At 36.6% G+C, this 18,317-nt stretch overlaps 1 protein-coding gene across 1 annotated transcript in view; it reads left to right on the top strand.

Moving 5' to 3' along the window:
- LOC104079798 (low-density lipoprotein receptor-related protein 1B-like) overlaps window positions 1-8,509 on the top strand; it is a gene marked incomplete at its 5' end in the record, with an annotated part of 44,760 nt that extends 36,251 nt beyond the window's left edge. The window contains 4 exons of the mRNA XM_009581953.1: window positions 2,815-2,905; window positions 4,048-4,192; window positions 5,222-5,320; window positions 7,853-8,509. Of these exons, the coding sequence (XP_009580248.1) occupies window positions 2,815-2,905; window positions 4,048-4,192; window positions 5,222-5,320; window positions 7,853-7,993 (476 nt within the window). The remainder of the gene's footprint in view (window positions 1-2,814; window positions 2,906-4,047; window positions 4,193-5,221; window positions 5,321-7,852) is intronic.
- Window positions 8,510-18,317: the final 9,808 nt, after the last annotated feature.

An 18,317-nucleotide genomic window follows, 5' to 3' on the forward strand; every position in this document is an offset into this window, starting at 1 on the left:
GAGACGGCAGAACTGTGGAAGGAACCGACTGGTATGGATGCTGTGGGTTACTGGATGCATGCAGTAGTTTATGTGCAGTCAGATATGCTTTGTGCAATATGGACATAGCTGTTAGAGCTTCTAGATCAAAGCTGACCCTAAAAGAATATGGTGCAAATAAAGTGCCTTAGCAAATAAGCCTTGCTGGACTAAGTTGGCTATGCGTGGATCTGGCTTAAGTGTTCCTTCATTATTGCATTGTAGGTGGTGGTTGGTTTAATAGGATGTTAATATACTGTTCATTATGCCTGTTGTTTTACTATTCAAGAATTTTAGAAAAGAACTCTGGAATGAAGATTGCAGTGATAATAACAGGAATTGAAGATACAAAGCTGTAGTTTTACACTAAAAACGTACTCAGAATGTTGTAAGTGCCATGGCAGAGTACTGCTGACTCCTTCCATGAAGCTTATTGTTTATTTTGTAGAATCACTGTTGTCATTCATGTAGCTCTTGAGAAGGTGCTGGTGGTCTCTTTAATAGGTTAGTGTGTTAATGGCTGACATCTGTTAACTTTACCATCTTAATTGGATCCTTTTAGATGTTCAGCCAACTGGTCAGGCACACAGTGTGAGAGGCCAGCTCCCAAAAGCAGCAAGTCTGACAATATCAGTACAAGTAAGTACTTCAAATAACTGCTATCGCTTGTCAAATTTGCTCAGTTTAGAAATTTTAACCTGGTGATAATTCACAATGTGAGTTTGTGTCATGAAATGTGCTGGTTACCTGTATTAAAAAAAAACAAAACAAAACAAAACCCCAAAACAACCAAACACAAATATAGATCTCTCAACTTTTTGATTGATGTTTAGTGTTTCATGAGGTGGTTTGGATGCAAGCCATATGCTATACACTCACTGCTTCAAGGGCTAGCCTGCACTTTTCCTAAGGAAAGTGTATCAAGTTGCAAGTTCTTAGTGATATCACTGCTGAGCAGAGAAAAAGTACGAGACCTCTGACCGTTTAAGTCCTACTGAAAGCATCAAAAATAGAGTTGTAAGTAGTTCATAACTTTTGCATTGGCTGTCTGCAGAGGTTTGAATTTTACCTACTGTGAAAATCATCCTGAAAGTAAGAATAGCTCCTGTCGTATTTTTTTAAACATCTCTGTAAGCATAAAAGGATGGTATTGCTACACTATTGGCAGTTTAAAGTGGACAAGGTTCCCTGCGGTGCATTGAGTATGCTGATGGTACCCTGCTGTACATCTCTCGGTCACATTTAACCCAACTGGAGCAGTAAAATGAATCGCCCACTATTCAGGTCAGCTTGATGCTTAGATGAAATCTTCCTAGCGATCCAGACAAGTGAAATAACACTTACAAGCTGGAAATGGGCAAAAAAGCAGCCAGAACCTAGATCAGTATTTCATGTTGAGGAAAATACCTGCTATGATTTGGGAAATGGGTGTTCATCTTGTGCCTGCTCCCAGACCCCAGGCTGCACCGTGGTGGTCACCAGATGGCAATTCATGCCTGGTGGGCTGTTTCAAGGTTTTTTTCTTGAATGTTCACCTGCCAAGACATAATGAACCTCTTTTTTTTTTTTTTTTTTTTTTTGCCTCCTAAGTAGAACTTCGTCCAGTTATTTATCAAGTGTTATCTTAAAGGACATCACAACAATGCTATTTTATATGCTGAATCTTCAGGATGCTTCAAGTTCTTATTCAGTAGTACTTCATTTTAGGCCTCGGACAACCTGACTTGGCTTTCAGTAATCCTTCAGGCAGAATTCAAGGCGTCTTTTTCAATTCTTTATTTAGACTGTGTTTAATGTAGAGCAGAGACTGCCAACAGCTTACTTTTTTAATAAATCAATAAATGTAACCAATGAAACAACCAGCAATATTTTTGTTCTCCACCAGTTAAGGATTGTGGTATTAAAGGAAATGCATGTCACTCCACATTGGCTTTATACTGGATTCCTGTAGTTTATAAGAGACAGTTTTTTAGAACATAAAATTATTTGTTGCATGTATTCCTTTCTTGCCAGATACTTACATTAAAGTTGAGAAATTCTTAGAAGGGTACAATTGCTGACCTTATTTTTGCAGGTAGTCTCTTTCAGTGAAGTTAGCTGCCAAAATAATGTTAAGCCCATTTTCTTCTTCCCTGTTCCCTCCTCTCCTTTAACATCGCTGTCTGATCTGTGCAGTGTTTTTCTGCTACATTAAGCATTATTGTAGCTTCCTTGATTGCCTATATCAACACAACAAAATTATTGGCTCTCAAGTACAATGCAGTAAAATGCAAGAATGCACCAACCATCTAGAAATGAATATTGCTTACTACTTTTTATTTTCTCACAAATAAAAGTAATAAATACATATAAATGCTAAATGGAATTTTTCAATCAGAGCCATGTCTACTGAATATTTTAAATTAATAATTGCATGACTTAAACTACTGAAAATGATGGTGGCAGTTAAAGTCAGCGGCCATGCCACTCCAATCCAAATTGTTCAGCAATTCCACACACCTTCATATGGTATCGCTGCAAATGCGGGCAGGGAATTAGTCCAAAGTATATTGCTATCCAGAAAGAGGAAGCTCCTGATTTGTTGATGAAAGTACTTGTGTGTACACTGTTATCTGTAATGATTTTTTTTTTATTGATCAACATTAAAATTTCAAATCAGTGAAGCTCATCACATGAAATTGCATTTGTTGGTGAGGGAAATTATTCTTTTTAAATTAATTTAACCGGTTTACAGCTGTGATGAAATTATTAGATGTGGCTGTGAGTATTCAATGATATTTCCTTTTCCTGTTGTAGGGAGCATTGCAATCATTGTTCCTCTTGTTTTACTGGTGACTTTGATCACTACTCTCGTAATTGGGCTATTTCTTTGCAAAAGGAAACGAAGGTAAGTAATCCTGAAAACCAGTTGCTGGTCTGTAAATTGTTTAAGTTATTGAAAATAACTTGTTAAATAATAGATCTTCAGTAGAGAAATAGAACTAACATCAATAAAGAACTTTTTCCTAAAATTATATTTGAAAATACATTTTAGGGTTTTTTTTAATCTCTTCAAAGAAGACTGTCATGTATTAAACTAGGTATAGATGTTCAACACTTGTAGGCTACAGATAAGTGCTTATTTTAGAAAATATTTTTTCTATGCCATTTGTGAAAAGCACAGATCCTTTAGTGTATTGGATTTCAGACACTGACTGCATCTTTCTCAACCAAACAAGAGGACTCAACTATTACCACCCTGACTGTGACCTCCCTATTATTCCCTTGTAATTCTAGAGAACCTATTGCATCGGGAAAAATTACCTGCTTGAGGTTATTTCAATTGCTCAAACTAAAATCACCTCCTTAGCTAAAAGAAATGAATTCAGCAACTAAAACAATTCAGCTCAATCACTTATCTTTACTGATGTCTAATTCAAGGTTAAAAATAAGACTCTATTTTTTATTAAACTTTGAAAAAATTCAAGTTGAACTTCAGCTTTCCAATAACCACTGGCAGGGGATACCAACTGCAACTATGAGAAGTTCATACATTTTTAATGCATCGTAATGAAACCATTTGCTTGTCCTCAGATTACAACTGACTTTGGGCAACTGATTTCAAATGGAAGTGAAATGAATGAGCAAGGGAACATGACTCATGTTCGCTCCATCTTCATTACTGCAGGGAATCTGCAATGAATTTGCAAGGCTTTCCTTGGGAAGTGAGGGAAATCTGGAAATAATAGGAGGAACTCAGGGTTATAGACAATGAGTGAGCACTTTGTTATGAATTCATGCCACTACAGTCAAACTGAGAAAACAATAAAAAACTACTTCCAGCTTATGTGAGATCTACACATAGACTGAGATTGCTACTTTGTGTAAAAATGGAAGGGCTTTCTGATTGTCTCTGCAGGAAACACTTTTTTATCCTGTTGGTCTTAATGATTAAAGAGAAATAAAGTAAAATTTGTACTATTTTAGGATGAGGCATCCAAGAAATGACTTGAAAAGTGACTACCTTTTTTTTGTGTTTATGCATTATAGGACAAAAACTATCAGAAGACAACCCATTATAAATGGAGGAATCAATGTAGAAATTGGCAATCCATCATATAACATGTATGAGGTGGGCCATGATCACAGTGAAGGTGGTCTTTTAGCCTCAGATTTTACTGTAAATGCAGAAAAGGTAATTTTTTCTTTTTCTAGTGGCAAAACCACTACCTATTTTATGTCTTACAAAGGTTTTGACTTTAAATGTAATTAATAGAAACATAAAACAATGACATTTAGATTTAGTTAATGAATATAAAGGCAAGTTAGATTTCATTAGAATAAATGTCATGTATATATTAACAGCTGTTTTGCAGTCTGATGCTTGCTGATGGACGTTTTTCCTAGTGCCTGCATTTTACCAAAATAGAGTTAGAACTAAACTACGAAATGAGGTTTTTGTCACAGACACATCTGCCTTAAGTTGCCAAATCGCAATCTATCTTTTTAGTCTAGTCACAAATACTGAATGGCCATATCTTATTGTACAGTCTACCGTTTGAAGCATGAAAGAGCGTATGCATACATATGGAACTAACTTATTTCATACACAAAAACTTCCAAAGGCATAAAGAATTCAGAGTCCTGGCTGGATAGATAGATTAAATGTTTATACAAAGCTAGTAAGTATTATCATTTTCTTGTAAAAGATGCTGTCACTTCTGCAGCACCACTCTTCAGTGATTGAACTCCCTGAGTGATGTGACATGGGATGAACGGGGTAATGCTGCGATATCTTTCCTAGAGCTCCGTAATCAGACATACACCAAAGGGCAGCCATCATTCTGTGGCATTTCTGACAAAGCAATAACTGGATTACCGTTAGCTCTAGGAACGTCATCGCTGAATCGCATAGTCAGTGTGCTGAATACAAGAGGTAAGCTGAAAATGGAGTTACTCTGGAGGAAGAGCAACTGAGCCAATGCTTACTGTGAAGTCTGGCTCTAACCCTTAATGCAAAATGATTTTAAAATGCTGAATTTTATTCTTTTGTTGAATGCAAGAATGTTTCATGCTGAAGAATACCTGTAAATAGATTTTTTTCTAATTGTAGATCACTCTAAAACAATGTTTTTAATCGTTGCACTGTTTATTTAACAGTGTTGATAAGTACACGTGGAAGATGCTCTATTGGCACAGAAACTAAAATTTTCTGTTTATACAGGCCAGATACATAGGGGGAGGGCCCACTGCATTCAAGCTTCCCCACACAGCTCCATCAATCTACCTAAACTCTGACTTGAAAGGACCACTATCAACAGGGGTGAGAAATGATGACTCAAATCCATTTCATTCCACCACAGCCCCTTTCTAAAGAAAGTTTGTCTGTCATTTTTGAATAGAGGCATTTTCTGTTTGTTTTAAGTTTTGTTTTTCTTCTTTTAATGGCAAGAAGAATGACAGTAAATTATATATTTTATATTTGAAATAAAGGGTTTCCCTCTGCATACAAAATTTCATCTGTACCCATCATTGTAACATGATCTAAAACTGCAAATGTGTCTTTGCAAAGGAATGCAAAACCAGTAAGCAATGTGATGCTTTTCCATAGTATTATATAAGTTTAGCATAGCATTCACAGCCACGTATCTTCATATATTTGCAATTTATATGTAATTACAGGCATTTAGTGAAGTTTATCAAACTGAAAGAATTTCCCAAAGAAATGAAAACAAGTCCTTTTATTATAGAGGAATTTCATACACACTAAAATGAACAAATTCCTTTAATATTTGCAATGCGTTGTTTGATTGTTCAGCTTTCAATCAATTTTGATCATAAAATAGTTACTTTTAAAACATCAGATTTTGACTACAATTTAGCATGATTTTTGCAAACATTGAAATTTAAAATATTAAAAAGGGACATCAATATGACATTCATTTTCATGTGCCTGAGTATATATATTCATCTTTTGTGCCATTTGCATTCTTGCATGACTGTAATATGTTGTATTTGGCAGTTTAACAATTTGTATAGGGTATAATATTTCTGATGGAGCACAAAACCATGGATGATGAAAGCTAGAGTGTATGCCCATCTCTAACATTAACTCTTGCTGTTATTCAAGTCACTCCAGTTACTTTCTGTACCTCACTGTACTGCATTATGCTATCAGTACCCACTCAGAGAGGTATCGTGAGACAGACCCTACTATTATATATAATTTTAATAACTCCATAAGGCACTATATAGATGCCAAGTGTCTCTGTTCTGTTGTGGTTATCATCCTTAATAATGATTGTCAATGAAATAAAAAGTCCTGTCAATTGAAATAAAAATAAATTTCTCTTTTCCTAAATTTCTGTTTATAATCATTACAGCAAATGTAAAGACAGGTGTAACTGAGAGTTCGCTCTCATAAATTACTAGAGCAGTTGATTGCATATTTATGTTCCATTAATATAGAAGAGTAGCTTCTTCTTTCTTTCTTTTTTTTTTTAAATAAATGTGACTCACCTTTTTCTGACTCCCTTCCAGGAAAGTCTGAAACCCTAGGCAATCACTTTGTCATCTGTAATAAATGGAATAGGCAGCTTTTAACTAACTAAATGAGTAGCTGCCATAGCTAGCCAGCCTAAAGAATATCTGAATCCTGGGCTCAGAAATGGTATTGGTCAACAGGGAAAGGAAGAATTAAGATTCTAGACATCTTTCATTCCTTGTTACCCAGGCTGTACTTCAGGATATTTGCAAGTCAAGAAAACATACCCACTTCTGGTTTGGGTAATTTAAAGTTCAGCCATTTCTTACACACACCAAACAAATTAATTTACCTATTTTATAGCTTACTGGTGTTCCACTCAGTATTTGTGTAAGCAAAACTGTGCTGTTCCATTAGTTAAAGAGGAAGATTTTGACCGCAAGGTACCCTTTCCAGTTATTGTAGGTAAAAAGCTGAATGTCTAGTTGGATAGCAAAGGTCTTCTAGGAGACAATAAAGGCACAAAGTATGAAGGAATTAGTGAAGATGTTTACATGATAAACCTTGGATAGTGTTTTCTCCTTAGCATGAGTGATAGGAGAGTAAGTTTTCATCCATGTTATACATCCTTCTGTGCTGTCAGACTCAGGAGACTTCTCATATACTGAAGTGCTTTGCAGAATTAAAAATGGACTTGTCCTATGCTGAAGTACCACTCATTTCAATAGATTTTTTCATTACAGTCCAAACTACCAAAATTGTTGAGAAAATACTTCTCAATCTGTAACTACTATGATATATTAACAGTTATGCTGGTTTATTATTAAAGTTTAATTTACATTACAAAAGTTATTGAATTTTTGGTCAAATCATGTTGTATATTTGGGCCACAGAATTCGAAAACATGGTCAGCTATTGATGGGATGCTGATGTCTTAGAACAGGTAATATATGGAAACTGTTGGTTGCAGTTTTCTACTGTTAAACTTGTCACATGGTCTCACAGTGCACCTTCTCTATAAACTTCTTCATATCTATTCTGAAATCTTCCAGTGTAATAAGGTGGACAAGTCAACTTCAGAGACATTTTTCAAGGTTTTTGTTTTAATTTTTGTCATTGTTTTTATGGTTTTAATGTCATAATGTGCTGCATGTCATGTCATTGATTATTTTAATAGCATGTCTCATCATGAACTTAATTTTTAACTAAATAATTAACTCATCAGGTTTGCAGAAGTCCAGGTATCTATTAAATACGTCCAATTGTATTTTATGTGTACTTGTTCTTGCTTTAACAAAACCATTTCCATCTCCATAAACGTTTATTTTGGTTTAATCCAACTGATCTAATGTATGCTTAATTTCTCTGCAGCCAACAAATTACGCCAATCCAGTATATGCAAAGTTATACATGGATGGACAAAACTGTCGAAGCTCCTTAGCAAGTGTTGATGAAAGAAGAGAACTCCTTCCAAAGAAAATAGATATTGGGATAAGGGAGACTGTGGCATAATCTGCTGTTACCTTTTATACTCTGTATAAATGTATAAAATATAAGGATTACTTTTCTATGTACCAACAGTATTATAATTGTTTTGGCATCAGCATTACCTCTGTTTTTTGTTTGGTTGATTGTTTTCTGGGTTTTTCTTTTGCTGATGACTTTTGACTGACCATTTGTAAGGTATTTTTATGAAAAAGAAACTGCACTACGGTACAATTTACAACAATGCTGCTGAAATAACACACCTTTAAATTTGTTAAAATTGCAAACATATTCGTTTGTAGCGTGAAAATGAGCAATCTATTTTCTATGAACTTTTTTGGTTCTACTTAATCGATGAAGATGGTATCTGCACTTTTTCATTATGTAGTCTGGAAGCTGTAGTACAGTGTGTAATTTTGTTTATTTTAAATGGTGAAAGAATGATTGAATGGTCTACTCTCTTCTTTGTGCCCATTAGAATTTCCTTCAGATCCTGATAAAGCTAGATAACTTTTCACAAACAAACATAACTTGCTTTTGAATTAGCTTTAGGTTGCCAAGAAGTAAACAAGACTATAGAAATGAAACATCTAATGATCTGCATGAACACGATGATTATGTTTCAGAAATTCAGTGACTGTACATGATATACTAAACATATATACCATGTAAACAAGCTTTGTATTTATTAAAACCTTATAGAACATAGTAACGATATATCTTGGAAGCTGAAACCTTACTTGCTGTGGGACAAAGCATATGAACTCCAACAGTCCTGTAGGATAGTAGCCACCCTAGAGCACAAGAAGGCATTGCCTACACATGCATTATGTGTTTATTCACTTAATCACATGCATTACTTACGGATTAATAATTCCCCAACACATACCAAGCAGTAGGGAAAAAAACAAACCCCAAACCTTAAGCACACACAGATGATCACAGCATTCAGTTTTGACAATCACAAAAAAGTCATACCTGTTTAGAGATATTAAAGAATACAAAACACAGCAGTTTCTTTAAATGAAGATAAACTGTGATATTGCGGAGGTAAAACATAACCAAATTGCATATCAGTGAAACCTTACCTAAGCCTGAGTTTCAATAGTCTGGGTTGAATATCAAAATCCAATTATTGAAAGTGAAAAGCATCAGTATCAGTTTCCAGCGCTTGCTCTGACCTGGTCTGCTTTCTGTTGTTGCTAAGAGGAAAAATCTGACTCACCTTTTTTAATTTTGATGGAAATAAAGAATACAATTTCTTTCAGGTTTGAACTGAATTGAAATATTTTATACATAACTTTAAAGGCACAAAAGACTTATTCACACATATACTGTGGAGGACTCTTCCTTCCTCTGCTAGACATGACTGACTTTTAGCTATCATAATATATTAACCTAACAGATTAAATATGTTTGTGGTTGCTCTTTATTCCCTTTGTACAAGCATTACAAAAATAACTGCTGTTTTATAAAAGATTTTTGTTGTACTATTGTGCATGCATACTACCTATTTCTAAACTTTGCCATATTGGGGCCTTTATAAAACTCTTGATTTATGTAATACTAGTGCAATTTTGCTTGAACAATGTTATGCATATCATAAACTTTTTCAGGTTCTTGTTTAAGTACATTTTTTTAAATTGAACAGTATTTTTCATTTTGGTTATAATAGTCATTTTGCCTATGTTTCTACAATGAAGTGTTAAATACTTTATAAAAAAATTGTTGACTGATTTATTTAAATGAAAATCTACATACTTAATTCAGTGTGTTGACTAATTTTTAAATTTAACTTATAAAATGAAAACTAAAGAAGAGCAAATTGAAGGGGAAGAAAATTACTGTGTACAAATGGCTAAATTCCTTTTCTTAATGACAATTTTTGCTTTTTATACAACTTCTATTTGAATGTTTTTGCAGCTCTTCACATGTTTGGATAACTTAGGTGTATAGCTGTATATTATGTCAATAGAATTTTAAAACAATTTTATTTTCTATAAAAATACTGTATTAAATAGTTTCATACCATACAGCTATGATTCCACAGGTTCTGCCTTTATTCTGCTGACATCATCAGAGGTGGATTTGGCCCTCAATTTTTGCATAATTACAGTTGTTATGAGGCGTAAGTAGTTGGTCTTTTCAGAAACGTTACTGTTTGTTTCCTGGCAGAGAATCTCATATCTGTAATACTCAGGTAGAACTAAATTTTAACTAGTGGGTATACAAGTAACATGAGTTTGAAATCATGAACTCTTATACAGACTTATTGAAATTTATTTATTGTGATGTCTCATGTTTCCTTTCAGTGAGACATTTTTATTTACTTTACACTTGCTTAAGTGTAATTTACTTTTAAACAAAAATTTATCTGTTTTCTTAGAAATACACAGTTGATGTCAGTGGAGCTATTAGATATTGGATATTAGATCAGAATCTGGTCTTAAGTTTATGGGCAGAATTTTGATGGAGATATTGAGCTCTACCACTGCCATGCCTTAAAGATCTTTAAATTACACATTGGTGTAGTAATCCCCAATGGATTTTGTTTTGTTTTTTTTTACTTTACCAAGGTTCTCCGTAGAAACTGTTTCTCACAATCCTTTAACAGCCCCAGAATCCCCAGGCTCTCTAGCTGTGCAAAACACACAAGGAGCTGGAGGGTGAAAGATTGAGAACCTGATCAATAACCTATACATGCATCTTCATAAGTTCAGTAAAACAATTTTAGGCAGGAAATTCTATAAACTTTTACAAGGAACAACAAAAATTTTTAACTTTCTACATTTCCACAGCCTTCTTGCTGTTATTAATGCCACAGATTCATGTGTGTTTTAAGTTGACATAAGCTTAGAAGAAAAAAAAATAGGATAAATGTGCCTGTATCACTGATTAAAACATCTGTCTCTTCAGGGTATAGTTGCAAGGCTTTTTGTGGTTGCTTTCCTGAAGATACTAATGACATTTCATGTGAAATGCTAGTACTGTGAATTCGTCAGGGTAAAATTGTTCTTCCACAGTATTAATAATTTTTCTTAGCAATGTGAAGCCGTTTGTGGGTTCCATAAATATCAGGTATTAAAATTATTCAGCGAAGTGGAACTTCTGATAAATCTAGCCCTGAAATACACTTTTCATTTACTTTTTACTCTTAGGCTAAGGAATGGTTCCAGGATCCTGGGTGACCACGATACAGCTCTGTCTCTCTTTATTTTCATTACCCACATTTTCATTCAACAGAAAAAAAAATACATGTAAGCATGAAGGGTGACATGATGTGCTCCATCACAAACTAGGTTCTTGAATTCTTTGCTGAATGGAGAAGCTCTACGCAAAACATATGAAAAAAAGCCTTTGTGCCAAACTATGTAATTGTGTCTAATGGATCTTCTTTTTTTTCCACAGAGGTTATACTAGTATATTTACACACAACAACAGTGCAGTGGAGTCTGCCTTGTGATAGGCCTCTTGTTCTATGCAAGTTTGCACAAAGACCATATTATGTTTGCATAAAAACTATGTTTGTATAAACACTATATTATGACAACAAAAGTTCAAAACGACAAATTGAGATGGATGGTGCTCTTGATACTTTGATTAACCGTTCCGCACAACTAAGATTGCCAACGTGAATACAGTCCTGTTGATAAACACACTAGGAAACACATTTGAGAATATTTATTTTGACGTGCATTTTTTAATTGGTCTTTCATTTCCAAGACAGTCATGGGGTTTGATGTTTGCAGAAGGAAAGCTCTGTAGTGGAATGCCTTTAAAACTCATACCTAAGTTTATTATCTATCAGTGAGATTGTGGAGAAGGTCCTAATATAACTGTAATTGTTTTATTTTTATCAAGCTTTTAGTGACCAAAATCGATGTGGTCACATATGTAATAAAATTTTGTGTAAACACATTTCAGAAAATTTGTTTCACATAAAAATGCATAATGTATCAGAACAAAACCAAGTATCTTCTCATGTGTCCCCCTTTTTGGAGGATGAGAAGATGATAAAGGAAAGAAATGTCAGTGATAATAAAAGGTCCTCAAGGTAATCAGCTTTAAAAATAAAAACATTTTTCATGTGGAACAAGTAGATCAACAGTGAATCTTGTCTGTCTAGTCCTGGGCATCTCTGCAAAGATACTGAGGCGTTTGGAATTTTTCAAGTCTTAGACGGGCAGAAGTATGGCTGACAGAGAGAATGATAATTTATCATCCCAGTTCTCTAATTTATCACACTTACCATCTCCACATGTGTGAAATACAGATCTGATAAAAATAAGGGTTTCTAATTTAATGCCCATATTGTAAGATGACAGAAAGGAGCAAAGAAGCATAAAGCATCTTTTTGCTTCCCTATGCCAGCTGCACATCACTTAGTACGTGTTGTGACTCTCATGACCTCTGACAGTCGTCTTCGAAGAAGTATTTGAATAGAGGGAACTGTCTGCTGGCCTCAAGAGGGTGTTAAATGAGTTTTTCCTGGAAAGGAGATAATGATACTACTACTCCTCTACTGCTACTAAACCTAATAATGATCCATTTTTGTCCCCCCCCCCAAAAAAAAAAAAAAAAGAATTTTTAAATATCAAGATGTGTGCATATACACAATATGTATAGTATCAGAACTTGTGTAGTTACTCTGAGTAAAACCTCGTTTTCACAGGTGAGTAGAAAGGAAGGTCTGAAACTGCCATGGAAACTCAAGGGATGTATTAATTTAGGATTACTGTTAAGGTCTTTTAAAGTGAGTGTTCAACCTGGAGAAAAAAAAGGATTATCAAGCTGGTCACTGAATTTTTCTGAATCTGAAACAAATTTGGACGTTACAAGAGTTGGCACCTCAAAAGATTTCAGGGAAAAAAGCTGTGTAGTCAAACAGTTTCTCACTTGTGTTTCATGTTGGTAATGCACAAACAGCATTAGTAGGTGTTTGATGATTCGTTAGAGATAAACAGAATAAGATAAGCACATGTAGATTCATGACAGCAGTAGCTGAAGAGATGATTTGCTCAAATCAGTGTTCAACCACCTGAATAGCTCAAGAGGTTGGGAAGGGATTCCACTTGAGCCTTGGGGAATGGGTTGCCACCTGCATCGACATGCCTGGATGTGCTGATGTCTAAATCCGGTGAGCTGCGTGTGAGAGCTCTGTAAGAGGCCAACACCAAGATCAGGCCAGGAGCCTCAACGGTCTTGCTCTGTCCAAAGAGCAGGAGACAATGTTAAGGTACAAAGTTTTAATTCCATTGATGACTGTAAGGTTTGGGCATCACCCGTAAGGCTAATAGGGTATCCCAGGCTAAGGGTGCTGGAGTCCTGGTCTATCAGAAAGGCAGGAGTGAACCTTTGAAGAGCACATTGTTGCTGGGTGTGAGAGCAATCACATCTGATAGGAAAGTTGTAGCAGAGAGCGAGTGGTCAGGCCTTGGAACAGGCTGCCCAGGGAAGTGGTGGAGTCACCATCCCTGGAGGTATTTAAAAGACATGTAGATGAGGCGCTTAGGGACATGGTTTAGTGGGCATGGTGGTGTTGGGTTAACGGTTGGACTTGATGATCTTAGAGGTCTTTTCCAACCTTAATGATTCTATGATTCTATGTCAGATGGCACTTTCTGTCTTCTGTCCCAGACCCCATGCCCTACTGGTGGGCATTGTCCCGCACTGCCTTTCTTTCGTGGTGTTCAGAAAGTATAACCAAGTATCCGTACCACTGACTGAGAGGTTATGGGGTGCACTGTCAGCTGGGAGACTCTAGGATAATTGACTGTATCTGGGCCTGTGTGTCAGACTCCAGCAAGATGTGTTGGCTCCCGTGATGGTTAGAGCAGCTGCTTGGAGCTCCATTCACACTTGTAACAGGTCTTACTCCAACCAGGAGGCTGCTCTTCCCCTTCGTTTAGGTGAGCAGCCTGCACCTTCCCCTGAGAAACTGATACAGGTATGGATGATCTCTCTGGTTTTCCTCTGGGGCATGTTGTCTATATGTAATTCACAGCCCCACCCTTCTGTTTTTCACTGCCAAGAAACAGGGTATGGAAAACCTTGTGACTTCATTTGAGAGTAAAAGAAAAGAAGGTTTACTCCCCTTTTCCTTTCATGAAATCTTGGAAAAATACAGTGAAAGCTTAGACACGTCCTTATGGATACTGTACCTGCAGTGCCTGCATACAGACATGCTTCCAGTGTGAGTGTACATATAGGCAAAGCATCTTAAAGAAGAGCAGTGCCAGGTAAGTGACCTTTCCTGCGGGGAATTATGTTGTTGTTCAGATGCAATGAGTGTGGCCCGCACTGTGTTTTGCTGGAGCAAGTCTCTAAAATGGTTTTCTGCCTGTGTAGCTGAGGGGATCTTGATAATTTAATGGAGAGAGCTTTCCCTGAGATACCACGGTGATCACAGTTGTACGGTGTCTGACAGCAGCATGCTGATAACTCAGTTTAGGTGTTCTCTAAGGTTGGAAAACTGCATTACATAGGTTGTAGGTGGCCCTTTTTACTGGGATATATGCTTCCAGGTGACTCACGTGAATCTTGAATTTCAAACAGTAGTTCCCGGTGTTGGCAAGCGTGAAGCACAGCAAATAGACCTTTGCTGGAATTATACACTGCCATTGTGATAGAAGCGTATAGAAAAAAAAAACCAAACAAGATTTTTATCTATCTGTTGATTCTGAAGCCCAGATCTTGTTAAGAGCTTTGGTGTAAGTTGTGTAGCTGACATTCTTGTCCAGAACTTGCTGCAGTATAGTTAGCAAACCTCATCTCCTGTGGGAGCTAGCTCCCACAGCCTACAGGAATTTGATAAATATTCTGGAAGCCTTGAAAAAGGTTGGAGGGGTAGCTCAATATCAGTTTGGGAGTTGCCCAACAGAAATTCTGCACATTTGGTGAAATATGATATGAAAATAAGTATTTTGTAAATCAGGAACCTCAAACTTACAGAATTATAAGTATAGCAGCTAGAGTCATGTTATTATTTTGAGCTGGTAGAGGTCCATAACCAATTTTCTTTTTAAAAGGAAAAGGAAACAATGCTCAAGTAATGTTCCCACATACTGGGAGGGGGTCTGCCACATCTTATAGCAATATGTCAGAAGAGATGTCCTTAAGGAAGCACAGACTGGTGAGAGCGAGGTGGGATGGACGTCTGTCTTGTGTATTAGGTTAAGGTTGCCCTTCTCCAGACGTGTCTGTAGATCCTAACATCTCTCTTCTCCTTTCATGGTAGGAGGAGTGTAGCATCCAGGTAGTTCTAAGGTGGCCAGTGCATCCTCCACTGATCAGAGCCCGTTTGTTGAAACAGCAGAAGGTATGAAAGTATGCAACGCTGCACTGCTGTCCTTACTGCAGGAGTCACAATATTCCAATTATAGATCCCTGAGAGTAATTTGAACTTCTTTTATGTAGCAAGACTATACCAGGACGCTTTGTACAGCATACTCAGAGTCACTGTGCAGTAAAAGCCGTGCTGCATGTGAGCTCCCCAAGGCTGGTGTGCAGCCTGTGCTTCCCCAGGCTGGAGATCCCATGGTCTTTTGGTGGCCTTTTAACTGGCTGTGGCGAGCTATGGTTCAAAAAACCATATCTACCCTGTAGGGTTTTGTAGTTCAATAGGCAGTCTGAAAATAGGTCTGTCATAAAAAGACCGTGACCTTCTTCAAGTTTTGTCTGTGTGTGCGTGATTGGGTTCATATATTGTACTGCCCTGATGTGTCTTATCTGACACTTTTCAAAAGATGTTAAGCCTTTGTGAAAGATGTGTGATGATTTTCTGCATATTTCATCTTGAAATTCCTGAAGTCCTAATAGTTCATTGCCCTGAACAGTATTTTAATGTAAATTCTTCTACAATTGTAGCTTTAATTCCTTTTTTTTAGTTTGTTTTCTATATTGCAGAATCAGATATCTTTTTCCCCTATTCTTAACATGAATAAAATAATACATAATAAAATGGCTAATTTGAGATTGCTATTATATATACTACCAAAGTTGTGTCTGACAGTATTAGGTTGTCCTTTTTTCTGCTTAAAATTAAAACATTAATGTAGCTTTCAGTAATAGGTAGTAAAACATCTTTATAAATATTTGAAAAGATGCTGTTCAATGAACTGTGCAAGACAGGAGACTGACCTCACACAACTAATTAATTATCACAATCAGAGGAATTCCAGATAAAGTACCCTCTCCAGCAATTTGAAAGCTAATTAACATTCATGTCTCGTAAAAGTCACTTGACTTCCAATTATGATTAAATATGCAAGGTCACTGGGACACAGCAAGTGGAAGAGCTGAAAGTAATCCCCTAGTACTGTAGTGACAGTTAAAAAGTAATGTCATGCACTGAAGGACTGTGCAAGAAATATGGATTACGCGTCATCGTATCCCAGTGCGCCGTGTGAAGGACTGACGGGGACACCACCACCATCAGTGGTTTTAGCCCTGCTTCTGTAGACCAGCAAAATGCTTAACATTTTATTTCCAAAACTGAATCACACTGGACAATTACAGTTGTCCATAAGCCTAATCAAAATATTGTCTACCCAGTTTTAAGAATACCTGTCAAAATATATGACTGCTCTCATTATGTATTTTACTATTAAATTGGTGAGTGTTAAAGGATTGAACAGCATCTCTTGTCACTGAATAGTCCTAATTAATCACATCTGACTGGACCATAGTGCCTTTTGTTAAGGAATATCAAAGTTGAAACAAACAATGTTACATTGCTTTTAAGGGACTGTGATCAATAGGGTAAACCCCTTTTTTTCTTACCAAGAAGTTCATACATCCATTAACGTTTGCATCTGCTGCTATAAGTATTTTAAAATGTGAATGGCGTATTTCAATATTTGAAAATATCTTTAAAAATTTTCTTCTCATATCTTATAAAATAGACTTTTTAAAAATCTATTTTTTGAAAAATGAATATTTTAATAAAGGAATAAAATAATTTAGGTAAACAAGCGCATTAATGCTAAATGAAATAGCAAAACATTGACCATAATGACAATATAATCAAAAAGCAGCAATTATATTGTCTGTTTAAATAACCATCTCCAATAAATACAGTATGACAGTATGTCACATATTACTGTATCACATCCTATTTTTGTGGACATCGTTATTATCAGAATGATTGTTACAGTCTACCAAAGAGAAAAATGTTGAGGTCAATCACCCCACGCTCATTGTCACTCCAGTGTGGTTAATTGCTATCACGTCAGCCAGGAACAAGCAATAACCTGTGAACATTAAAACTCCGTTTAGAGGCTGCATCGAGTGTGTTTATTTGTACAGCGTGATGTAAAATATGAAAGTTCACTGAAGAGGACACTTCACACTGAGATGTGCTTGGTGACTCTCCAAAGGGGAGGGAGTAGGAAGCATTACCCTTCACTGGGACAAGGAGCAGTTAATTAGTCCATCAGGAAAGGAGATGGCTCTTGACCTAATAAAGCAACAGTTGTGTCTCAGACGAAGTGAAATGATGCACTTAATTAAGAATACCACCTACACAATCTTATAACAGCAAGTTTCAGAGAGCAAGACTAAATCTGGGACGAGCCTTTGGGGGACTTGCAAAATATGCTTGGCTACATGAGCAAGTGTTGTGCACTGAGAAGGGACTGTCTCCAAAGGTGCCACCTCAGAGGTGTGCAAAAGGACGGAGACTCCAGGAGGTGTGTGAAAGACTACATGCAAGTTACCTAAAAGTAAAAAGGAAAAAGAATGAAACTACAATTTGGAGGTTTTTTCATTTGCAACTACATGGTCTATTTTGAATGTTGATATTATGAAGAAATACTTCTGTTTAGATTTTCCCATAGCCGGCTGGAGCTTGGAGGGAGGTCAAGGTACAAGATAGCAACCAGGAAGGCATGGCAAAACTGTAAATCAGACGATTGATACCACTTAACAGTTGCCTTGGCTTCACAGAGTATCCTCAAGAGGCTCCACAGAACACCCAAATAAACCTCTACTGATGACATATGAGCCCTGTGAAGAGACCCAACACACACATCAGGAGAGGATGAAGTCTCCTGCCCTCCACTGGCAATCCAGAAGGTTTCACCAGCAGACTGAAAAATAGTGGGGACGACACTTGAACCCTAAAGACCTCCAGGGACTCTTGTTACAATGATCTTGTGATGTGTCACTTTCTGTGCAAGGATTACAATCAGAAATAATAGTGGCGTGCGACACAAAAGAGGCTGAGTCCAGAATTATGTGCCCCAGGTTCTGCCACTTGCAGATGAAAAATACTGACAGCATTCCAGCGCAGCAAGTGGAAACAGAGTTGTACCCCAGTACTTGCCTATTTACTAATCAGTTTTGGCTAACT

Source organism: Fulmarus glacialis, unplaced genomic scaffold, assembly GCF_000690835.1.
Source record: "Fulmarus glacialis isolate BGI_N327 unplaced genomic scaffold, ASM69083v1 scaffold9307, whole genome shotgun sequence".
In the NCBI taxonomy this organism is placed as follows: domain Eukaryota; kingdom Metazoa; phylum Chordata; class Aves; order Procellariiformes; family Procellariidae; genus Fulmarus; species Fulmarus glacialis.